The sequence below is a fragment of the Gorilla gorilla genome, chromosome 12 (assembly GCF_029281585.2).
Source record: "Gorilla gorilla gorilla isolate KB3781 chromosome 12, NHGRI_mGorGor1-v2.1_pri, whole genome shotgun sequence".
Classification (NCBI taxonomy): Eukaryota; Metazoa; Chordata; class Mammalia; order Primates; family Hominidae; genus Gorilla; species Gorilla gorilla.
The window spans coordinates 68,451,179-68,477,795 of NC_073236.2; the positions used below are offsets into that span (position 1 = coordinate 68,451,179).

The 26,617-nt window shown below is 39.8% G+C and overlaps 1 protein-coding gene across 3 annotated transcripts in view; it reads right to left on the reverse strand.

Annotated features, from left to right (window-relative positions):
• Nucleotides 1-26,354, reverse strand: part of ZNF638 (zinc finger protein 638) — a 152,377-nt gene extending 126,023 nt beyond the window's left edge. The window contains exon 1 of one of the 3 annotated variants that reach the window (XM_055378070.2): nucleotides 26,165-26,354. In XM_055378070.2, coding sequence (XP_055234045.2) covers nucleotides 26,165-26,280 — 116 coding nt within the window. In that variant the 5' untranslated portion in view covers nucleotides 26,281-26,354. The remainder of the gene's footprint in view (nucleotides 1-26,164) is intronic. The other 2 variants (XM_055378072.2, XM_055378073.2) reach the window with 2 other exon arrangements.
• Between the last annotated feature and the right edge of the window lie 263 nt (nucleotides 26,355-26,617).

Genomic DNA, 26,617 nt, shown 5'->3' on the forward strand with positions numbered 1-26,617 from the left:
TAACAAAAAATTATAATCTGAACTTACAAGGAACTGCTATCAATCAATAAGAAAGTATTAAACAACCCAACAGAAAAATAAGCAATATATTTGAGCAGCCATTTCACACAAGAGGAAACACAAATGGCTAATAAAAAGTGGCCACCTCATTAATGCTCTACCTCATTAATAATCAAGAAAATGTAAAACCTCAATGACATTCATTCAATTCAGTCAACAATATTTATTAAAGTCTTCTATGGGGAAGGTGCTGTTCTAAATTCTAGGGACACAACAGTGAACAAGATATGAAAAACTCCCTATCCTTAAGGAACTGAAGTTCCAGTGTGGAAAAGCAGTGGCAGTAAGTGGTCCGGAAAGAAATAAAGCAGTGAAGAGATAAGGGGGTGGGAGAGAAGCATGCCAAATTTTAAAGGGGATGGACAGGGAAAGCCTCACAGAGAACTTCACAATTAAGTGAAGGCCTGAGAGAGGTAAAGGAGCAAACTACGGAGATATCAGGGAGAGAACATTCCAGGCAGAGGAACAAGTAAGTGCAAAGGTTGTGAGGAGCACTAAACAGGCCAGAGTGATTGAAGCAGAGACCATTTTGCACACACCAAGCAAAAACCAAAAGACCAAATATTGGTAAGGATACGAAGAAACATTAATTCTTATATACGGCTAGTAGGAAGGTACATGGATCATGATCACCCTGGAAAACCATTTGTCATTTTCAAGCATTACCCTCGCAGGCATGTAGCCTAGAAAAACTCTTGAACAGGTGTACCAGGAAGCCAGTACAAAATGCTCACAGCAGCACTGGTTTTTTAATAGCAAAATTATTAAATTCTGGATTTTAATACCATTTTTAATTGACAGATGAGTGACAAAAATAAATGATATATACATAACAGAATACAATAGAGTAGTAAAAATACATGTGCTCTAGGTAAGTATCTACATGGATGAACATCTGGAATATACTCCTGACTAAAAACAAAAAGCAAGTTACAGAAGAAGAAGAATAGGAATCATTTTACGTAAAGTCTTCAAACATGCAAATCTAAGCAATACCATGTTTATGATTTTGCCCATTAGTGGTAAGATTTTTTTTCATGTAAGAGAATAAGAAATCATCACGCCTATAATTCCAGCACTTTGGGAGGCCGAGGCAGTTGGATCACTTGAGCCCAGGAGTTGGAAACCAGCATGGACAACATGGTGAAACTGCTTCTCTACAAAAAAACACAAAAACTAGCCAGAGATGGTGGCACACGCCTCTAGTTCCAGCTACTCAGGAGGCTGAGGCAGGAGGATCACTTGAGCCCAGGAGGTCAAGGAAGCTGCAGTGAGCCATGATCACACCATTGTACCCCAGTCTGGGTGACAGAACAAGACCCTGTCTCAAAAAAAAAAAAAAAAAGAGAGAGAGAGAATAAGAAATAAAAAAGTCAGATTGGGGGAAGTTCAAAGAGAGGCGCAGGATGAGTAAGGGTATAGAGGGCTTCAAAAATTATATTAATGTTCTATTTCTTCAATTGAGTGGTTGAAGAAATGGCGTTAATTTTATTTTTATGATTTTATCTTACAAATATCTCAGATTTTCTTTTGGATATTTGAAGTATTTTATTTAAAAAGTTTTATTTTCTAAAGAGAGAATGTACAAGCCCAGTGCAGTGGCTCATGCCTGTAATCCCAGCACTATGGGAGGCCTAGGCAGGTAGATTACCTGAGCCTAGGAGTTCGGGACCAGCCAGGGCAACATGGTGAAACCCCATTTCTACAAAACACATGAAAATTAGTGAGGTGTGGTGGCATGCACCTGTAGTCCAGCTACCTGGGAGGCTGAGGCAGGAGGACTGTTTGAGCCCGGGATGCAGATATTGCAGTGAGCCATGATTGCGTTACTGCACTCCAGCCTGGACAACAGAGTGAGAATGTCTCAAAAAAACAAAAAAGAGTGAATAAAGTAAATGTACAGATTTTAATTTCATTAGCAGATCATTTTAATGTGACCCTAAAATAGTTAAATATGTAAGGCATAATATCCTTTTAAAAATCTTCTTGATTATTGAAAAGGTCTTTCTTCTGTGCCGATAGAAAATATAGGACAAAAAAATCTATGTTTTTGGCCAGGTGTGGTGGCTCACACCTGTAATCCCAGCACTCTGGGAGGCGAGGGGGGCAGATCATTTGAACTCAAGAATTCAAAACCAGCCTGGGCAACATGGTGAAACCCCATCTGTACTAAAAAGACACACAAAAATTAGCTGGGCATGGTGGCATGCGCCTCTTGTCCCAGCTACTTGTGAGGCTGAGGCACGAAAATCGCTTGAACCCAGGAGAGTGGGGGTTGCAGTGAGCCGAGATCATGCCTGCACTCCAGCCTGGGCAACAGAGCGAGACCCTGTTTCAAAAAAAAAAAAAACACTTTTTTTTCTTGTCTCACTTTAACATAAATATCTTTCATATAAATAAACAAAATCCCTATCCTTTTCTCTTCGGTGACTAACGTAAGGGTAAGAAATAGGGAAACACGACGGACAGAGGAAAAGGAAAGCTATTAAGTGCCTCCTAAACAAAAAGCAACTAAATTTTATTTGGAAGTTGTGTGTGTGTGAGAGAGAAAATCCTCATGCAGCTCACTCATCTACTTAATAAATTTTAAAAAGTTAACTCCATAAACCAATAGAAAATCATTTAAATTTTAATTCCATATAATTTTAACATTTTTATGTGCCAGGCATTGCTCTAAGTGCTCTTACACTTATAGATTCATTTAATCCTGAGAATAATCAATGAACTACGCACTACTGTCACCTCCATTTTAGAGAAAAAGGAACCAAGGCACAGAGCTAAGTGATTTGCTGTATGTCGCACAGTTAATAACTGGTAATCTGTATCTGAACTTCAGCAGCAGGCCTCCGGAATCCACGCCCTCAACCACTATATTACATTGACTTCCTCATATGATGGGAGTCTTTTGAAAGGGGACAGAGGTACAGAGGACAGAAAAGAGAGAAAAAGAGAGCAGAAAGCTATGGAAACAATGCTGATGTCTGCTAAAGCCTAAGAGACAAATATCTAACTCATTTACCAGTATTGTTCTTTAACATGAATGAAATCTTTTCGTTTAAACAATGGGCAAGTATTGCAAAAAACCTGCTAGAGAAAGTATTCTGATCATTCCATAAAACTTGAAATATAGACATTCTTAAGCTTTCTTTTCCTCATTTTCATCAGGGAATGTGCGATTGCTTCCAAATCTAGCTTAAAAAAAAAAGATACCTTAGGATTTTGTCACCACCTTGTGGTCTTTTGTAGTAGTGCTACTGAAAACTTCAGAAGAATCTGGGCTGGGGTGCAGTAAAAACACCAATGCCAATCTTAGGGCTATTTTGCCTGCTTTCAATAATTTTAATCACCTTCGATGGACTCCTGTATTTATCTACATTATTTTTTAAGTGTGGTGACCAAAACGAGGCACAATCCAGTCTATTACTGAAATACCAGACCAAGGTTGGCCATGCCCAAAACCTTTCTAAGGACAGCAGCTATCCTACCAAGCCCCTGCTAAGCGGAAGTCTGTGTGACTTTTCAGTTATAACTGAAGTCAAGACACTTCCTTGTACTGAACTTATTTTGAGTTTCCTTAGTCTAGTCCAGTAGTACATTAAGTCAAATCAGTTTTTTTTTTTCCAGACAGGGTCTCGCTCTGTTGCCCAGGCTGGGATGCAATGGCACAATCATGGCTCACTGTGGCCTGGACCTCCTGGGCTCAAGTGATCTTTCCACCTCAGCCTCCCAAGTAGCTGGGATCACAGGCAGGCACCACCATGCCTGGCTAATTTTTTTCTTATTTAGAGACAGGGGTCTCACTACATTGCCCAGGCTGGTCTCATACTCCTGGGCTCAAGTGATCCTCCCACAAAGTGCTGGGATTACAGGCATGAGCTACCTCGCCTGGCCAAATGAGTATTCTCAAATTAGTAACTATCCTATTTCCTCACCTCAGAGCTGATTTTTCCCTCTTAAGGGTGTTTCCCTTCCCCTCCTTAGGGAGGGAGGAGGGACAGGCTGGCACAGGGATAGTAAGTGCGGGTTCCAGAACACTTCAGGGTAAAGGTGGGAACTGAGGAGTCCTTCAAGCACATCTACTTTCTGGCAGCTCCCTGGAGTTGGCAACTGAGGGCCCAACTTAAATTCCAGATAGAACTTACATGCAACCATGTTGCCCATTTTCCTGTCTTGCTTATGGTCAAAATAATCCACGAAAAACCCTTAAATTACTTATTCAGGCGTAGCATATACAGTTTTGTGCAACCAATCCCAAATCTCATGCTGTGAATTCCTCTCAGTCTTCACTCAGTTTTCTCTGTGACCCTATATTATTTCTTCTATTTTTTTCCCCTCTAGTGTTCTTAGCCTAAGAACACTAAGGCGGTATGCTCCTAAATCCCATCCCATCCACTGATGTTTGAAGATCTGCAGAGCAGTTCTTTTGTTGACCCAATACCTCAGAAGCTACTGACATTTAATGGCTGAGGGCCAGACATACCAAAAATCATTCAGTGTGTAAGACACTGTCTTAAGACAAGCTGTGCTGCACAATAGTTAGGAAAACCACTACCGTTCCAGTGCCTGGCCTCCTGTATTATGTAGAACTCTTCCTTATAAATGGTCAGTAAAACCCTTAAAATTACACACTATTTCACAGACTAATAGGATAGACTACATACTTAAACAAAGTGGAAAAAAGGCTAATGCAGTCCCCTGCCCTGTTTAATAATATATAATTTCCTTTCATTTACCTACATGAGTTAGTTAATTTTGAGTAACTGAAATGAATATATGATGAGATTCTACTGTATCTATTCCCTACACTTTAAAACACATTGTTCTGTATCTTGTTTTTTGACTTAATAATTCTTTGAGATTGCTCTACATTCACGTAAAGAAATCTACTTCATTCTTTTTAATGACTGTAGCATATTTCATTTTAGGGAGATATCCTAGAATTTACTTAACCAGTCTTAGTGAAAGAATTTTAAGTGAAAGAATTTTAAGTCAAAGAGTAAAGTGATGATATATATTTTGAAAAGATTATGTGGCTATATGGTAGGAAATGGCTTAAAGGTTTTCAACAGTTTATGTGAGGACCCCAATGACAGGACATTACCACAGTATTCTTGATAAGCAATGACTTATTTTTACTGTTGATCTCCAATAATTCCCCAGCAGGGTGAAATTTTTTTTAAATATATATATAAAATAGAGGCTAAGTCTCGCTACGTTATGCAGGCTAGTCTTGAACTCCTGGGCTCAAGCAATCCTCCTGCCTTGGCCTCCCAAAGTTCTGGGATTACAGGTGTGAGCCACCATGCCTGGCCAGGGGTAAAATCTTCATGGAAGAAAGAAAGGATGGGAGGGAGGCAGTGAGGAAAGAATTTTGATGTAGTCCAATTTAGCTTTTCTTTCTCTTTATAGTTAGTATTATTTGCATCCTATTAAAAGTCTTCTTATACCAAGGTTATGAAGATATTCTCATATATTATCTTCTAGGAACTTCATTGTTTTGCTGCTCACATTTAAAACCACAACCCACCCGGAACTTTTTTGTTTGTTCTGTTTTTTGTTTTGAGACGGAGTTTTGCTCCCGTTGCCCAGGCTGGAGCGCAATGGCACGACCCCGGCTCACCGCAACCTCCGCCTCTCGGGTTCAAGCTGTTATCCTGCCTCAGCCTCCTGAGTAGCTCGGATTACAGGTATGCATCACCACGCCCGGCTAATTTTGTATTTTTTGTAGAGACTGAGTTTCTCCATGTCGGTCAGGCTGGTCTCGAACTCCCAACTTCAGGTGATCCGCCCGCCTCAGCCTCCCAAAGTTCTGGGATTACAGGCATGAGCCGCGGTGCCCAGCCTTTTTTTTTTTTTTTTTTTTTTTAAATAGTGTGACGTTGGGTCAAGCTTTGGTTTAATTTTTATTTTGTATGTTTTTTCCTTCCTTTTAAAAAGTATAATATCTGATTGTCTCCACACCATATACTGAAAAAAATTTAATTATTTCCCTTCTTCTCTTTAGGGTCAATTTGGTCATACATGAAGTGTCCAGATATATGTGACTCTCCTTCAGCACTCTCTATTCTAGTCTTTTGATGAATTTTTCTATTCTTCCATTAATATTACACTTTCTTAATAATTACAGTGTCATGTTGTCTCTCTCTTTTTTTTTTAGTAAAAAAAAAAAGGCTGGAAGCAATCCTCCCACCTTGGCCTACCAAAATGCTGGGATTACAGGTGTGGGCCACCATGACCGGCCATATTAAGTCTTGATATCCAATATGGCTAGCCTTCCCACTGTTCAAGATTGTCTGGGCTATTCTAGGTCTTTTGCATTTCCGGATACATTTTAGAATCAACTTGTCAAGTTCTCAAAAAAAAAGAAAAAAAACTTACTGGATTTTGAGTTGGGACTGCATTGACTCGGTGAATCAATTAAGTAAGAAGTGAAATCTTTACAATATTGAGACTTCTAATCAACAAAAGATGGTATATCCTTCTAATTACTCAGAACTTCTTTACCTTCTCCCAATAACATTGTATGGTTTTCTGCATTAATATTATGACTATATTATGTTACATTATTTAATGTTTATGATGCTTTTGAAAATAGTATCCCTTTTCAAAATTTATTTTGCTTATTCCTACAATATAGGAAAATAATTGATTTTTGTATACTGGCCTTAAATCTGGCAATAATTTAGTAATTTTTTGCATCTACATTCATGAGGAATATTGGTCTGTACTTTTTTTTGTATTCTTTATCTAGTTTTAGAATAAAAGGCCAGGTGCAGTGGCTCATGCCTGTAATCCCAGCACTTTGGGAGGCCGAGGCAGGTGGATCACCTGAGGTCAGGAATTGGAGACCAACCTGGCCAACATGGTGAAACCCCCCATCTCTACTAAAAATACAAAAATTAGCCAGGCATGGTGGTGCACGCCTGTAGTCCCAGATACTTGGGAGGCTGAGGCAGGAGAATCGCTTGAACCCAGAAGGCAGAGGTTGTAGGGAACTGAGATCATGTCACTGCACTCCAGCCTGGGCAACAGGGTGAGACTCCACCTCAAAAAAGAAAAAAAAAAAAAGTAATTCCTAGCTTCATACAATGAATTGGAAGGACAAAACCACATTATCTCAATTGATGCAATAAAAGTATTTAAAATTCATCATCCTTTCATGATAAAAATACTCAACAAACTAGGAATAGAAGGAAACTGCCTCGAAACAATAAAAGCCAGATACAAAAAAACCCCACAGCTAACATCATATTCAATTATAAAAAACAGAAAGCTTTTCCACTAAGATCAGGAATAAAACAACGATACTCACTTCAGACACTTTTTTTTTTTTTGAGTTGGAGTCTCACTCTATTGATTATGCTGGAGTCCAGTAGCACGATCTTGGCTCACTGCAACCTCTGCCTCCCAGGTTCAAGTGATTCTTATGCCTCAGTCTCCAGAATAGCTGGGATTACTGGTGTGCACCATCATGCCTGGCTAATTTTTGTATTTTTAGTAGAGACAGGGTTTTGCCATGTTGGCCAGGCTGGTCTAGAACTCCTGAGTTTATGTAATCTGCCTGCCTCGTCCTCCCAAAGTGCTGGGATTACACATGTGAGCCACCAAGCCCAGCTTCACTTTTGCCACTTCTATTTAACGTAGCGTTAGAAGTTCTGGCCAGAGTAATCAGGCAAAAAAAAAAAAGAAATAAAAGACATCCAAATTGGAAAGAAAGAAGTAAAATTATCTCTATTCACAGATGACATGATCTTATATGTAGAAAACCCTAAAGATGCACACACACACATGCACACATGCACACATGTGCACACATGCACACACACACACAACCCCATGAGAACTAAAAAACAAATCCAGTAAAGTTGCAGGGTAAAAAACACAAAAATCAGTTGGTTTCTATACAATAGCAATGAACAATCTGAGGAGGAAATTCAAAACAATTCCATTTGTAATAGCATCAAAAAGAATAAAATACTTAGTGCGAATAAACGTAAGGAAGTAAAAGACTTGTATAAGGAAAATTACAAATTGCTGAAAGAAATAAAGGAAGACACAAATAAAAGGAAACATATCCCATGTTCATGAATTGGAAGAGTTAATATTATTACAATGGCAATACTACCCAAAGCAATCTACAGATTCAATGCAATCCCTTTCAAAAATCCCAATGTTTTTACATAAATAGAAAAATCCATCCTAAAATTCATATGGAATCCCAAAGGACCCTGAATAGCCAAAATAATCTTGGAAAAAGAAGAACAAAGTTGTAAGATTCACACATCCTCATTTCAAAACTTACTGGCCGGGCGCGGTGGCTCATGCCTGTAATCCCAGCACTTTGGGAGGCTGAGGCGGGCGGATCACGAGGTCGGGAGATAGAGACCATCCTGGCTAACATGGTGAAACCCCGTCTCTACTAAAAATACAAAAAATTAGCCGGGCATGGTGGCGGGCACCTGTAGTCCCAGCTACTCGGGAGGCTGAGGCAGGAGAATGGCCTGAACCCAGGAGGCGGAGCTTGCAGTGAGCCAAGATCACGCCGCTGCACTCCACCCTGGGTGACAGAGGGAGACTCTGTCTCAAAAAAAAAAAAAAAAAAAAAAAACTACAAAGCTACAGTAATCAAAAACAGTGTGACACTGGCATAAAGATAGACATGCAGATCAGTGGAATAGAACAGAGAGCTCAGAGATAAACCTTCACATATATGATCAAATGATTTTCAACAAAGGTGCAAAAATCATTCACCAGGGAAAGGACAGTCTTTTCAACAAACGGTGTTGGGAAAAGTGTACATCCACATGCAAAAGAATGAAATTGGACCCTTACCCTATATCATATACAAAAACTAATTCAAAATGGGTCAAAGACCTAAACACAAAAGCGAAAACTATAAAACTCTTGGAAGAAAATATAGGGCAAAAGCTTCATGATATTGGATTTGGCACTGATTTCTTGGATATGACCCCAAAAGCACAGGCAACAAAAGAAAAAATACATAAGTGTGACTTTGTCAAAATTGAAAAATTTTTGTGCATCAAAAGATAGTATTCAAAAGACAGTATCAGTGAGTGAAAATGCAACCCACAGAGTGGGAGAAAATACCTACAAGCAGTATACATGATAAGAGATTAATATCCAGAATATGTAAAAACCTCAAAAACGGTGGCTCATGCCTGTAATCCTAGCACTTTGGGAGGCCGAGGTGGGCAGATCACGAGGTCAGGAAATCGAGACCATCCTGGCCAACATGGTGAAACCCCATCTCTACTAAAAATACAAAAATTAGCTGGGTGTGGTGGCACATGCCTGTAGTCCCAGCTACTCGGAGGCTGAGGCTGGAGAATCGCTTGAACCCGGGAGGTGGTGATTGCAGTGAGCCAAGATAGCGCCATTGCACTCCAGCCTGGCAACAGAGCGAGATTCCGTCTAAAGAAAAAAGAAAAAAGAAAAAAAAACCCAATTTTTAAAATGGGCAAAGAACTTGAATAGAAATTTCTCCAAGGAAGAATACAGATGACCAATAAGCACATGACATGATGCTCAACATCGTTAATCATTAGGTCAATACAAATCCAAACCACAATCACATATCATTTCACACTCACTAGGATGGCTATTATTAAAAAAAAAAATTCCAGCAACAGAAAATAACAGTGTTGGTAAGGATGTAGACAAACTAGAACGCTTATGCATTGCTGGTGGTATGTAAAATGGTGAAGCCACTGTAGAAAACAGTATGGCAGTTCCTAAAAAAGCAAACAGAATTACCATAAGATCTAGCAATTCCACTTTTGGGTATATATCCCAAAAAACTGAAAGCAGGGACTTCAACAGATACTTGTGCACTAATGCAGCATTGCTTACAGCAGCCAAAAGGTGGAAACAACCGAAAGGTCCACTGATGAATGAATGGACACATGGCATATATACATACACGCTGAAATAATATTCAGCCTTAAAAAATTAAATTCTGATGTATGCTAAAAAATGGATGAACCATGAAGACACTATGCTAAGTGAAATAAGCCAGACACAAAAGAACAAATATTGTATGATTCCACTTGTATGAGGTACCCAGAAGAGCCAAATTCATAAAGAAAGAATTGTAGTTACTAGAGGCTGGAGGGTGTGTAGAATGGATAGTTATCACTTAATGGATACAGAGTTTCAGTTTGAAATAATGAAAAAGTTCTGGAGATGGATAGTGGTGATAGTTGCACAACAATGTAAATGTACTTAATGCCAATGAACTGTACACTTCAAAATGGTTAAAATAGAAAACGTTATGTTATGTATATTTTACTACAGTAAAAAAAAATTAAATCAGAATGGCACATACTCTACTTTTTTTCTCCAGTGGATTATTTACATCAAGTAAATAAAGATGAGAATAACTGCTTCGGCCATGTCTCAAAGCATAGGTTCCCCTCAGATCAGTAGTTCCTAGGAGGCCAGAGCCAACTGAATTTCCTAGAAGTGCCAAAGGCATCTCTGTCTCACCCATTACCTCAACAATTAGTTGCCACTGAGGACAGTCAACTGAGTACAACTATCACAAAGTCCCAGCCAGGTTGGGTAAAGGTCCACAGCTCACCACAGAGTATATACTTTATCTCAGACCCTGAAGTAACAGGAGGAAAGTAGGAAGATGCTGAAGGAGTTTGGGAACTTTCCTAAGTTTCCATGTAAAAATCCAATATAGGTATAATTCAAGTTATATACAACAGTGGTTCTCAAATTTCAGCATGTATGAGAATCATCTGAAGTGCTGTTAAAACACAGGGTGCCACCCACTCTACTCCTCAAGAGTTTCTCTTTCTGGGATTTATGTAGGTCTGGGATGGGGACCAAGATTCTGCGCTTCCAGTAAGTTCCCAGGTCATGCTGGGAACGGCTGGCCCAGGGTCCACACTCAGCGAACCACTGCAAAGAGTCCTCAGAAACAACTCCCCCTATACCAATCCGACCCCAAAGAGGATCAAATGGGAGCAAGGAGAAACGTGAATATATTAACAGTGATAATTCAGTATCCACAAATTATTTAAGATTCAGAAAAATATTTTCCATTGTCCTCTTTTTCTCTTTCCTTGGGCTGGTTTGGAAACTTTAGGAAAAAAACTTTTCCTGTGGCCAAAAGCCTTACTAGAGAGTCTTTAAGGTCTACAGTTCTATGAAACAGCAACACACAGCAAGCAATTGAGAAGGCAGAGCCATAGCTGCATCCGAGCCAGGGCGAGGGTAGCACTGCCAGGGAGAAGGAGCACAAGGCAGCTTCTCATAGGCTGCAGACATCTGCTTCAAAACCAAAGAATTTCAGTGACACAACAACAGAAACGCAGGAGTTATTACAAAATACAACACAAACTGTGATGCTTCACCTAAACTTTTCATGTCTAAACAGAATTACATGTCTAAAACAGAGTCTGGGTGGAGTCTTGGATCCTATCGAAGCTTATAGGTATTATTTTTTTAAAATGGTTTGCCCTGAAGCTTTCACAGGAAATTCTCATTGAAGATTCTGCAGGGGGTGGGTGAAGGTTGAAGAGAAAAAAAATCTTATTACCTGATACTGGGCTGTCTAGTATGTATTTACAGTGTTGAAATAAGCAAGCATAAATTTTCCATGCTCATATCCTAAAACTGGCACCATAAAATAAACCACCGCAAAAATATGTTTAGTGCCTAAGTAAGGAAAAGAGGTACCAGTGTAAAATTAATTAGAAAAAGATGATAACCATTTTTCATAGGCATCTTGCCCAAGGATATAGTCAGGTGGTACCTTCTGCCTATGACAAGAATCACAAATTCAAATATCTACAGGAGCCAAGTCAGTGACATAAATAATTGAAGCGATCAAGATTTAAAAAACTCAAATGCCAGAAATAGAATTAAGCATTATTTTTAGTAATGTAATACAACACAAGCAGTTATGATATCAGAGATTATAAATTTGAAATTGAAAAAAATACAAATTAAAACAACAGAAACACAGGCCGGACATGGTGGTTCACACCTGTAGTCCCACTACTTTGGGAGGCCGAGGGGGGCAAATCACCTGAGCTTGGGAGTTCGAGACCAGCCTGGGCAATGTGGCAAAACCCCATCTCAAAGAACAAAAACAAAACAAACACCACCAAAAAAATAACAGGCACAGGCTGGGCACAGTGGCTCACACCTGTAATCCCAGCACTTTGGAAGGTCAAGGTGGGCAGATCGCTTGAGCCCAAAAGTTCAAGACCAGCCTGGACAATATGGCAAAACCCCATTTCTACAAAAAACACAAAAAATTAGCTGGGCATGGTGGTGCACGCCTGTAGTCCCAGATACTCAGGAGGCTGAGGTAGGAGGGTGGCTTGAGCAGGGAGGCAGAGGTTGCAGTGAGCCAGCATCACCCCACTATATTCCAGCCTGGGCAACAGAGGGAGATCCTATCTCAAAAACGAAACAAAAACCCCAGAAACAATTAATTACTAAATTTTTCTTGTAGGTCATAACACCACTGACCTAAAACCCAAAACTTGACACCTTTTCCCCTATACCAAGGTGTCAATGTGAGCTCCGATATCTAGAATTGCATGTAATATGTAATACAGAATTCAGCCCTGAATCCTTGAACTAAGAGAAGAAAAAACAACTCTTAAACACAGGTACTTTTTCAAACAAAGATGAAATTTTTTGCAAAGTGATTATTGAATGTAGGGTAATTACTCCAGAGGTGTTTGTAGAATTCTGCTGCTCCAGTGTTACAATATTTAGTTTTCCATACACTTGCAGCTATCCATTCACATTGCTATTAACTGAGAAATGCTAGTTCATTTTCATAAAGTATAAAGTCAAAGAGGTTGCCTTGGAATTCAGTCTTAAATTCCATTCATTTTGAGAATGAAGAAAGATGCTAATTTTCATTTCTGGAAACCAACTTCAGCACATGAAAGTGATGCAGATTATTCCTTAACATAAAAAGCCATTTTGCCAAAAAACATGTATCTACTAGAAATGAGAGAACTGAATCATACAAATGGGGCATTCTTTATGAATGCCCCTATAAATAAATATTTGCAGAATTTAAATGGGCAGTAACGTTAACCAAAAATGCCAAATCTTGGAGCCATTCTTCACAGGTAAACTGAGGCAATGCTTTTCCCTTGTATGATACGTACAGGTTGATTTAACAGTTCAAAAAGTATTTTCAGCTCTAACCTACACATAGGAGACTAGCATGTTGTACGTATCATTAAACCTGCAAAGTCCTGAACCACCTGAATTTCAAGTATCAGTATCCACTTCATTGTGATAATTACTAATAACTATATTGGTTGCATTTTTAATCTGTCAGCTTAAAATTATTCCTACTACAATGTATATTAAACAGAATAAATTCATGTCTATTTCCGGCCAGGCATGGTGGCTCCCAGCACTTTGGGAGGCCAAGGTGGGAGGATTACCTGAGGTCAGGAATTCAAGACCAGCCTGACCAACATGGTGAAACCCTGTCTCTACTAAAAATATAAAAGTTAGCCGGGTATGGTGGCGGGCAGCTGTAATCCCAGCTACTCGGGAGGCTGAGGCATGAGACTCACATGAACCCGGGAGGCAGAGGTTGCGTGAGCCGAGATCACTGCACTCCAGCCTAGGCGACAAAGCAAGACTTCGTCTCGAAACAAAAAAATTAATTCATTCATTCATGTCTATTTCCTTTCAGTACTTTGTCACTAAGATCTCCAATGTTAACCCCTACTACTTACTATTTCAGGAGCATTTTCTATACATAATCAAGCCGATAAATTTTTACCCATTTTTGTTAAATTTTGACTTTTTTTATATAAATGAGTCCTTTGATATGGACCCTTCCATGAGCAATAAATATAAAAGTTTTTCAACTGATTAAAATTTTCGGACACCACACATATCGCTGTGTGGTATTATCTATATGTTTTCCTTAGCTTAAATTGAAAATGTCATAAATGGTTTTTTTATTTTTTATAGAGATGGGGTTTCACTTTGTTGCCCAGGCTGATCTCAAACTCTTTGGCTCAGAATCCTCCTACAACGGCCCCATAAAATGCTCAGATTACATGCATGAACCACTGCACCCAGCCTCCATAAATAATTTAAATTTGTAATGTAACTTGCCTTTTAAATTCTCAGCCATATATTCAATATGCTATGAAACAGTGTTCCAATGATATTTACATTATTTATATATGTTTCTTTCTGTTTGAGAAACATAATTTCGTCTCTTTAAAAAAAGGCACTGTTCTAGGAACTTATCATCTATATAAGGTATTGACACCCAGGACATTTTTTTTTTAACCAAAAGCTATATATCATAATGATATCCCTTATTCAATTCCCATTACAAAACAAACCATTTTATCTTTTCTATATACTAGTTATGCCATTTATTATGTATCGCTGATTTTTTTTTTTTTTGAGAGAGGGTCTCCCTCTGTCACCTAGATTAGAGTGCAGTGGTGCCATCACAGCCCACTGCAGCCTTGACCTCCTGGGCTCAAGCCATCCTCCCACCCCAACTTCCCCAGTAGCTGGGATTACAGGCACACACCACCATGCCCAGGTAATTTTTTTGTATTTTTTTGTAGAGGCAGGGTCTCTGTATGTTGCCCAGGCTTATCTCAAACTCCTGGACTTAAGCGATCCACATGCCCTGGACTCCCAAAGTGCTGGGATTACAGGAGTGAGCCACTGTGCCTGGCTTATAGCTGATTTTTAGGCGGCATCTTAATTTGTTGGTTTTAAAATGGCATCTTCGTTTACATATTAAAACACAGGAGTATTCTTTACTTGCACATACACTCATAAAATGCCCCCTTACCTCTTAAGAATGAAAAGACCTTTTTATTTTCCTACTTTTGGGAGAAAAAAAGGACCCAAAAATCTTTTTTTCTGAAAGCTACAGTGGAAAAACAGTAGCACAAGTACAAAGGATAAATGTCTACTAGCACTTGGTCTACACACTCAGGTGGCATGAGGAAATGGTGGGGAGCACATGCCTGTCTAGAAGGGACAGGTGCTCCCTAGCTCCAGCCTACTGCAGCCATGTGCTAATGTTGTCTCAGCATTCCTAGAGCTTCCAAGCCTTTAAACACTGGAAATGGAGGTGGTATGTATGTGTGTGTGTCTGTGCCTGCTTTATTTTAAAGTGTTGGCAGCTGATTCAAACACGTATGAAACACCATGAGGGCCAAACAAATGATCCATGGCCCATCAGTCTGGAACATCTTCCCTCCCAGTCCCCCCAACACCCATCATGAGATTTAAGTCCTATTAACATCCATCCATATTCTTAGGAAAACTAGTGAAGCAAACAGCAAAATCTTTTCACAAGAAAGACCTCCCATCTTTGGCTGGGTCTTTTTGTGGGGGTGAGGAGACTGGATCTTGCTCTGTCACCCAGGCTGGAGTACAGTGGTGCAATCATGGCTTACTGCAGCCTCGATCTCCCAGGTTCAAGAGATCCTTCCACCTCAGCCTCCCAGGTAGCTAAGATTACAGGTGTGGGCCACCACGCCCAGTTAGGTTTTGCAGTTTTTGTAGAGATGGGAGTTTCGCCATGTTACCCAGGCTGGTCTTAAACTCCTGAGCGCAAGCAATCCGCAGCAGGCTGCCTCAGCTTCCCAGAGGGCTGGGATTACAGGTGTGAGCCACGGTCCGTGGCCTAGCTGGGTCTTAACAGCCTCTATCAACCTTGGTTAACTGCCCAGAACACCCAGTTACTTCTAAAAAGTCCGCGTTTTTCTGGTTTTGTTTTTGTTTTCTTAATAGCCTCTACCCTCTAACTTTTTGTCATCCAAACTGTCCTTGTTCTAATAAAACAGAGATAACCAGGAGTTAAACTTTTCTAAACTACAATTTGTAAAGGAAAAAAATGATAATAATAATAATAATAATAAAAAACAAGAAAATTCTGGGATGAGAAATTCTGTTTCTGTAGCTGGTTTGTGTCATAACTCTTAAATACATGGCACATATTCTGTCTATCTGAGAAGAAATTAGCAATGCCATCCTTCCCTACGAAAAGTAAAAAACTTACAGAACAAAAATGCTTAAGCAACTATATCATTTAAAATAAAGAAATCACCTGTAATCCCAGCACTCTGGGAGGCCAAGGTGGGAGGACCACTTGAGCCCAGGAGTTTGAGACTAGCCTGCGCAACAAAGCAAGACCCCGTCTCTACCAAAAAAATAAAATAAAATAAGGGCTGGGCACGGTGGCTCATGCCTATAATCTCAGCACTTTGGGAGGCTGAGTCAGGCAGATCACTTGAGGTCAGGAGTTCGAGACCAGCCTGGCCAACATAGTGAAACCCCGTCTCTACTAAAAATACAAAAATTAGCTGGGCGTGATGGTGAGCATCTGTAGTCCCAGCTACTTGGGAGGCTGAGGCAGAAGAATCACTTGAACACAGGAGGCAGAGGTTGCAGTGAGCCGAGATTGCGCCATTGCATTCCAGCCTGGGTAAAAGAGCAAGACTCCATCTCAAAGATAAATAAAAATAATAAATAATAAAATAAAGTAAAATTAGCTGAACCTATAGTCCCAGCCACTTGGGAGGCTGAGGTAGGAGGATTGCTTTGAGCCCAGGAGTTAGAGGCTGCAGTGAGCCATGACTGCACCAAGGCATTCCAGCCTGGGAAACAGAGTGATACGCTGTCTCTTAAAAAAAAAAAAAAAAAAAAAAAAAGACACTCTACTGCTTCAATGGCTAAAGAAACCAATAAGACTACTACTCTACTGCAAACTAGCAATATATGCAGTGAGATAAAGCATAGTAACACTTTGGTTAAGTGATTATAAAATATCACTTAGAGATACCCAAATTTTGGATCCAATGATGTTAATATTTATACAATTCACAGTACTGGTAATGATAAGGCATTTGCAGATGGCAAAAGGGTAAATAACATTTCTATACTGCTGAGTAAACAGAATTTGGTGACATGAAACTAACAGAAGAGAAACTTTTTTAAAGCGAAGCAGTTTTGAAGAAATGCAATGCATATAGGTTTATTTCTGGGCTCCCTGTTCTGTTCCATTGGTTTTTGTGTCTATTTTTATATACTTACCATGCTTTCTTGATTACTATAACCTTTAAATGAAGTTTGAAGTCGGGAAGTATAGTGCCAACAGCTTTGTTCTTTCTCAAGATTGCTTAGGTTACTGAAGTTGCTTAAGGTTACACTCAAATTCTACCATTGTTTTCTATTACTGTGAAAAACGCCACTGAAATATTGATACAGATCACATTATATCTATAGATAACTTTGGATAATATAGTACTTTGCCAATATTAGTTATCCTAATGGAATATGTTTCCATTTATTTGTGTCTACTTCAATTTCTGTCATCAGTATTTTATTTAGTGTATAGATTTTTATCTCATTAAATTTATTTTGATTAAATTTCCTATTTAAAAAAAAGAAAATGGGATGCACATTTGTTAGGATAAAAGCCAAGCTGCTACAGTGAAGGTTCCAAAATAAGATAGCTTAAATAAGATCAAAGTTCCCTTCTTTCTCAATTAACTTTCTAGACATAAGCTAGCAGCTTTGTTCTGTGATGCTGTCTATGCCTCCCAGTTCTTTCTATCTTGTTGTTTGATTCCCCCTGTCTACATGGTTGAAGCCGGCACACTACACCACGTGTGCCTTCCAGCCCACGTGAAGGGAGAGCATTCCTAGTCTATCTAAAGCAAGCATTCTCAACAAGGTCAGCATCATCCCCAATGGGTAAAAATGTGGTTCCTGGGGGGTACATAGGTAAAAACATTTTAGTCTTTTTATGGATAAAGCACAGATACATACATACAGGGCATATGCAGGTATATAGTATATCTGTGGCATTAAAATTTCAAGGGAGCAGTTACGGAATAAAAGTCGAAAAAGGCTCCTTATGGGAGTGATAAGGAAAAAATGATTAAGAAACTGTTTTAAAGGCAAGTACCAGAAGGTGCACACATTACTTCTGCTCCCAAGAACTTAAGTCACACAAATAAACCAGCTGCAGGGAAGCCAGAAATAGATTCCCGAGCTGGGTGTCCATTTGCCCAGATTAAATTCAGATTCTCCCCCATAAAAGCCTTTTTGGAGGTTTGCTTAAGTGTTCCCATGACACGACAGAGCAAGTAAGCCAAGAGACCATGATGGAAACAGCAGTGTCTCTTATGACCAATCCTTGGAATGCACACACTGCCATTTCTACCATTGTATATATCGGTGTACAGACCAACCCCCATACAACATGGGAGAGGACTACACAACGGTGTGAATACCAGGAGGCTAAATCTAGGCATAATCTAAGAGACTGGCTTTTTATTTGAAAGAATAATGAGAAGTTCCCGTATCTGTATAAATGGAAAACCATTCTGGTTAAATTCTGGTTGTCCTCCAAGCCCCTGATGAAATGTTTAACTTCCCAGCCAGAATTCATTGCTTCTTCTTTTCTGATTCTATGTCACACCATTTCCACCTCTGGTACTGTACCTATCATGCTGTGTAATCCTTCACTATGTACATGGCCACATCTCCAATGAGAACATAGGGCTGAGGCTTACTGACTTTGATGCTCTCCAAGCTTGGGGCAGTGTCAATTGCAAAAATATTGCCAGTCGCTGTCAATGTTTATTGGAAAAGAACCCAGTCTGGGACCAAAGTAAGAAGCTTTCTAAAGTCTTATCTATTTTGGGGGGAGGTGGGAATGTTTAATGGGTACAAAGCAAAAATAAAAAATAATGAATAAGACCTACGATTCGATAGCACAATAGGGTGACTATAGTCAATAATAACTTAATTGTATATTTTTAAATAACTTGAATGTAATTGGTTTGTAACTCGAAGGATAAATGCTTGAGGGAATGGACACTGCTATTCTCCATGATGTACTCATTTCACTTCTTGTATGACTGTATCAAAACATCTCATGTACCCCATAAATATACACAGCTACCATGTACCCACAAACATTTTAAAAAATAAAATATAAAAAAAATCATCTATTTCAGTCATCACTGATTTGCCATGTGAACCTAAACAATTTGCTTAAAACAAGCAAGCAACCTAGCAAATGAAACATACCCAGAATACAAATTTGTTCATTTCAATGATACATATTATTTCCCTGTCAACCAGAATTTTTGCATAGATAAATTTACATGGGAAAGCAAATTAAAATCTACACTTTTCTAGATGAGTATTGCAGGGGAAAATGTGTGCTTCAATGGAAAACTTTTAAGCTTTATTTATATCACACTCTTCCAACTTATCTGATTCTAGCCTTTCACTGCTGTTGAACGATTTTACCTTTCTAGTTTCTACTGAAAAAAACTGATAGCAAAGCAAAATAACACTTGTCTCTAGGCATGTAAATTCTGTCTGGCGGAGGTTCAACCGACATCCCTTCTCCACTATGTAAGAAGCCACTGCTGCCTTCATTTGTGAGTCATTTCAATATTCCTCATCTATAAATGTATCTGTTCCTTAGATTCTCCATTTGAACTGGTTGTAACATCTTACTGGTTCCTTCATTTAATTAATGAGTTAAATAAAATAAAATACCTAAGTTAAATAAAACCTTTTACGACATACATACAACAAGGAATAAGTAGATAACTATGAAAGGGAAAACTGCGAGACTCAGAAAAATGGGAGATGTAGGCTTCTCAAGCTCTTTGTTGGTCCAAAGACCTACATATTTAAAAAGTACTGAGACTTCAAAGAGCTTTTGTTTATATAGGTATAGCTATCAATATTTATCATCTTAAGAAAAACAGAAATTTAAAATTACTAGTCCATTTAAAGATTAAAAAACTCATTTTTATGAAAAATAACTAGTTTTTTAAAAAAACACTGATAAGAGTGGCACGGTTTTACATGTCTGCCTTTGGTCTATTGCAATATCCTACACCTCTGGAAAACTCCACTGTATACCCTGAGAAAAAGCCAAATATCACATTAGTATTATTATGAAATGGGTCTCAGGAGCCCCAGTCCACAGTTTGAAAACAGCTCATCTAGTCATGTTTACCCATACAAAATGTTTGGATACACCCTTTCCCAGTGCCTCACTCCCATCCTGTGGCAGCCAAGTGACCATCTCAGTTCCATAGCAGGAGAGAGTCTTTGACCTCCAGGTTACCAGTAGAGGGCATGAACAAGGCATGAGGCAGAAGAAGGATAAGTGAAAGCCTATGTATTAACTGTGGGGCCCTATGCTCCTGTGCAGAAGAGTTCACAGAACACGCCTGAGACTACTATGCTTTGAAAGTCTTACCTGCAAGCTTAGCCCATGGCTGTTGTCTGGTAACTTTGATTTCAGGAAGGTTCCCACCATTCCCTAACAGTGAGTGGCTCACTGTACCTAAACAGTGTAAAAATGTAAGAATAGTGGTTTATGCTGAGTACCTGATTTCCTTCTAGGAGTGTGGAATTACGGTAAACGCTAGGCAGAGGGTGCCTATGTAACCTGCACCCAGTTATAACCTTGCACACTGAGTCTAAGGAGCTTCCCTGGTAGACAACATTTCACGTGTGTGGTCACAACCATTCAGCACATCCTGTGGAACTCCACTGAGAGAGGACCGGGGAGCTTGTGCCTGGTTTCTCCCAGATTTCACTCCATGCACCTTTTCCCTTTGCCAATTTTGTTTTGTAACCTTTCACTGCAATGAGCCATAGCTGTGAGTATGACTATATGCTGAGTCTTGTATGTCCTCCTAGTAAATCGCTGAACCTGAGGGTGGCCTTGGGGACTCTCAACACATTCCCCTTCCCTGTCCCTACTCCCAGGATTACAGCCTATGCTGCACAGGGCTGGAAGCTTCTCCCTGAATAAATTGAAAAGCCAAATAAAGAGGAAGAAAGACTTCAAAAGGCAGGAACAATGAAGGAAACAAAAGAAAACTCCAAAAACAAAACTTGGAATTAATATCTTTAAAAAGATATGAAAATATATGACACTCATAAAAGCAGGATGCTTTGAAAAGAAGCAATTAGAGAACAAGAAACAGCTCTACAAAATTAAAAATATGATGATCATAATGAAATACTGAATAGAAGGGTTAGGAAGATAGCTGAAAAAAATCATCCAGAGAAAGTGAAAAAAAAAAACAAAAAGAAATGAAAAATAGAAGAGATGATAAGAAAATTAAAGGATCAATCCAGGTGGTCTAAAATCCAACTAAAGAAAAAGAGAACAGAATAAATGGAAAGGAATAAATTATTACAGTAAATTTCATCAAACTAGGGGAAAAAGGCGGGGGAGGTCCTCAGGTTAAAACGGCCCACCAAGTGCAGAGCACAAGAAATGAAAAAAGAATCACACCAGTGATTATGACACAAAATCATAAACTTTCAGAAAACCAGAGAGACTATACTAAAAAGCTTTCAGAAAGGGAAAACAACCCATATAAAAAGAAACAGGAAACTTAATTATATCAGATTTCTTAACAGCAACACTAACAGCAGACACACTAGAATTAAACCTTTAAAATGCTGAGGAAAAACTTAGACTTTAAAATCAGCCGAACTGTAATTCAAATGCAAGGGTAGAATAAAGACATTTTTAAGACATGCAAGGACTTAGAAAATTTATCTTTTCTTAGAAAGTAACTGGACTAATTGTTTCAGCAAAATGAAGAAAACCAGATTCATGATCTAGATAACAGAAGGCCCAAATCAGGAGAAAGGTGAAGGAAAGTCCCAGGACTATAGCTATGCAAACCTAGACAACTCTATCTTCTAGGTCTTCTATTCAGAGTTCATTTTGACTATCATATTTTTAATTTCATAGAGCTCTTTCTTGTTCTCTTATGGTTTCTTTTCATAGCGACCTGTTCTTATTTTGTAGGTGCAATCTCTTTTGTTATCTCTTTAAAGATATTAATCTTTAGGTTTGTTACAAACTTAGAACCAGACCAGATTAGAGTATGAAGAATGGAAGCTATAGGAAGGAAGTTTAAGGAAAAAATGGCATTGGTAAATCCTTACATTTGTTGGCCCATTTGATGGCACTGCAGCATTTGGAAAAAATTAACCACGGGATGAAAGAAAATTAGGTAAATTAGTTTATCATTTGGCTCAAAGGCTAGTCATGTTTACCTGGTCATAATAATATAAAACCTAACTACTAATTTAACGAAAAATTATGACAGAATCTAAATTGGGAGGATGGAAGAAGGATATAGAAGAAAGAGAGAATAAAGAGTTAAATCCTCACTTTATCAATTCTTAATTTATAAAAAAGTAATACCTAAACTATTTAAGTCAAGAAGTGGTTATAAAGTATACTTTTTCAGAAACACAAAGGTAAATACTAGAAGAAAAAGTTAAAGGACTTGAAAGTGTTTGCCTTCAACGAGAGAAACAGAGTAAAAAGAAATTAACAAGTGTCTGGTATTTTTGTGGTAAATCTTCAAGAACCGCTTTATTTGTTCAATCATGTACATGTATTACTTTGATTTTAAAGTAAAAATTTTAAAATAATTTAATTATTTAGCCTAGAAGGTTTTACAACCCCTTATCTCATGCTTAAGCACTCTAAGTGATTCCTTTTTCACACAGCAAGAGTGTTGTACCCAATACCCCAACCACAAAGAAAACTCTGTCTCTTCAAGGTCCATCTTTTCTGTTTTCTCTTTTTTTTGAGACAGAGACTCACTCTGTCACCCAGGCTGGAGTGCACTGGCGCGATCTCAGCTCACTGCAACTTCCACCTCTCAGGTTCAAACGATTCTCCTGCCTCAGCCTCCCGAGTAGCTGAGTAGCTGAGACTACAGGCATGCACTACCACGCCCGGCTAATTTTTGTATTTTTAGTAGAGACGGGGTTTCACCGTGTTGGCCAGGTTGGTCTTGAACGCCTTACCTCAGGTGACCCGCCCACCTAGACCTCCCAAAGTGTTGAGATTACAGGCATTAGCCACCACCACACGGCCATCCTCTTTTCTTTCATTCTCTTTCTTTGCTAATTACTTTTCAGGGGAAAAACAAACAAACAAACAAAAAAAACACCTTTCATTGAGGATGTTCTCTGTATTGGTAAGAAAAGATCTCTCAGATACATTTTCAAGTGGAAAAAGCAATGGAAGAAAACTGCAAATACATATAAGAAGGGGAAATGTAAACTTGTTTTCACTTTTATACATATAAAATATCTTGGGAGGTAAAGTAATAAACTAATAATAATGATTACCCAGCATGCAACTTGTCAGAATGAGAATTGAGAAGCCGAGAAACAGGCAAAAGATAGAGACTTTACATTGTATACCTTTTTAAACTTTTTAATTTTTAACCCTGTGAAATTATCGTCTACCCAAATAATTTTTATTAAAAAAAATTTAAGTCATTTCTTTATCTTGGTTCAAAATTAAAATATTTTCAAAAACTTGGGAAATAACGAAAATAAAGAAAATGATACTCCAAAGATCCCACCTGCCCAGAAGCAGGGGAAACAAGATACTTTACTGATTCAAGCTGTGAATCCTGTTACCCAGGTGAACCTTGGTATAGATCTCAAACTGTAAATTTTTCCACATGTAAGTCAGAAGTGAGGGGATTTAACCTTCATACCAAAACCACAGCTCTTACATGAATGCAGTAAGGAAAATGTTGAGGCCTTGGAGAGAGGGGGGGGAAAAATCTTTTAGTAATGGCACATTACTGAGAGATGACAGAAAGACTCAAGTTATCAAAACCTTCTAATTGAAAGCCATTTTAAAAAATCACAGCATTTAATGTTAGTGGTCATAATATTATAATATTCAAAATTACTAAAGCATTTTATCATCACATCCATTTCTTGAAGGAGATAATGTCATAATATTAATAGTTTCTGGTGGTGCTGACATTTCAATGGAGAAAAAAATAAAATTTTAATACAACCTATAAGCCATCCCATCCACCCACATATACCCAGAATTGCACATTTGACACTATTAGCACCATTCCAAATTTAGAACCTGGGCATGTGGTTGTGGATGAAAGCAAACCCAAGCAAATTTGGGAAAAAAATAATCCTTCAAAATTGATGACCGAAAACAAAATAAGAAAGGTCAAAACTTATTTAGGAAACAGAAGTGTCAATGTACATTCAAATGTTCACCCTGAAATTGAAAATTATTTTCGATGAAATATAGCAATACCGTACAATTTACCAAACCATAATGAACCCAAGGCATTTTTTTAAACGAGCAATCCCCAACAAATTCCTTAAACCATTCTATTCCCGTAAATCAGCACTAAATAAGTTTTCCTTGCCACCAAAAAACGTCCCCAGAGGCAAAAGGTATGGAAGTACTACATTTCGTAGCTCCCCTTCCTCGAAGACACAAAATTAAATACAAAGACACTAAGAATCCCGACCCAAATCCTTTAAGCATATGTAAAAGATCTACAGAAAGGCTAAATTGGGGGTGCTTTTTGGTTTTACAAGACAATTCACAGTAACACTGGCAATTTTAAAAGGGTGCATTTAAAGTACTTAAGCTTCCCCTAATTACTGAATAAAATAGGTCAGCATTTGTATTTCCCAACATCCTATTAAGAATAATTACAGTAGACTACAATCCCTCCATATGTCTTCATTTTTTAAAAAATCCATAATCTTCCAATCCTCAGAATTCTGGCCGCAGAGGATAACTTACAGCACCTCTTTCTCAAGCCAGCAATCCCTTTTCCTAGTCCTTATGGGGTAAGAAACAGGCACTCCTTTCCCTTCAAACTAACCCAGGGGCCTGGGAAAGGGCAAAGCAAGCTGAAACAATGTCACCAGAACTTGGACCTAGAAACCAGAGCCAAGAAGGATGACATAACACTAGAGCGTTCCGCTTCTGCAAAATGTCTATCATTCTCTCCACTCCCCGCTCTCAGCAGCTCACACAAACGCCACAAAGATTGGGAGAAGGCAGTACAGCACTAGTATTCATTTGTATCAAGAAAGAGCAATTCACTTCATTACTCCGAGCGTCCGTTGTAGCCTGCTCCATCCAGAGGACCGGAGGCAGACTCAAGCAAGAAGGATGAAAAGAAAGAGCTGATGCTGCTATGAAGTGACCCCCCAGATGGGGACGTGAGCAGTGTCCCTTGTGACTCTTGGAACATCCAAATCGCTGCAATAAACAGCCGGGCCAGCAGGACAGCCTCTCCCACGCTGGGGACAGCCCGGAGCCCGCAGCCTAGTGGCTGACTTTCCTTCCGCTAAGTGGATGGCGGCCGGGGGGCGTTATTTACACCATTCCAAAATCTGGAACCTGGGGGTGTAGTTGTGGGTGAAAGAACGCCTAAGCAAAGTGGAAAAAAAATCCTTGAAAACTGATTCAAAACACAGAGCGTGGCTACTTCATTCTTCTGTAGTATGAGAAATTTCTTTTTCTTTTTCTTTTTTAGGACCACTGCAGCGGTATCTTGCAGTAGGGGAGAGTGGATTAACTCCCTGAGAAATTTCTCTCATGAAAGAAATCTATTACCATACAATAAGAAACTCAAGACTTATTATTTAGGGGGGTAAAGGGGTCAATGTTGCGTTCATATGACTACTCTGACATCAAAAACTATTTTTGGATGAGATACAGCATATTATGCAATTCTACAATGTATTTTTTTTTTTTGCAAGAGTAATCTTTAAAAACAACTGGAGCTGGTCCAAGCGATTTCACCGACACAGAAGCCACGTCGCGCCCCCTCAATCCACCGCTCCCAGATACCCTGCAGTGTGAGGGATCACTCAAGAACAGCCGTCTCCCCAGACCCGCGTGCACAGCGCGGCGCGTCCACTGAGCCGGTCTAGGCTCGCAGGAGGCGCTGCCACTGCGAGGCCGAAACAAGTGTCCGGGAAAGCGCCGGCCCGGCCAGGGGTTCTGCCGCTCGCTATTCGCTGACCGACTGGCATACCAGCCCATGCAACTTAGCGCTAAAGACCGGTAGCCTGGGGAATGACATTCACGGGGGGAATCCGAACCCCATTCCCGCGACGCGGGGACGCCAACGTGCGGCGCCCTGCCGGCCCGCCCCTTCCTGCCCACCCACTGCCAACTGCCCCAGAGCACGGGCGAGGGCACGGGATATAGGGCAAAGGCAGAGCTCACCGCTTCAGCGGGTCCAAAACCTGCGGTGCCCCGGCAGTCGCGGAATCCGGGCTCTGCGCGGCAGCCTGGGCTGCCGCCGGGGTGGTATTCCCGGCAGGAACGCCGTCCCGGGGCATCGCCGACGGCGCGCGCGGCTCTCTACGCGCCTCACACGCCTTGCACGCCGCCGCTTGAGCCTCACGGCGCAGGACTCCGTGCGGCGGGGCCCGCCCACCCCCGAGGCCAGCCAATGGACGCGGAGCGCGGGAAGCCGGGGGCGGGGCCCGGCTCCTCCCCTGCAGCCCAGCAACGCAGCAGGCTCCGCGGTCCTGCGCTCGCGCCCGCCCCACCAGGAGCGGTCTGGGATTGGGGGAGCACATTCCTCAAATAGAAGGTCTGTGAGGCCTAAGGTGTTCGGCACGCGCTGCTGCTTTTGCGGGGGTCTTTCTGTCCTTTTTAAGACTAATAATTTCT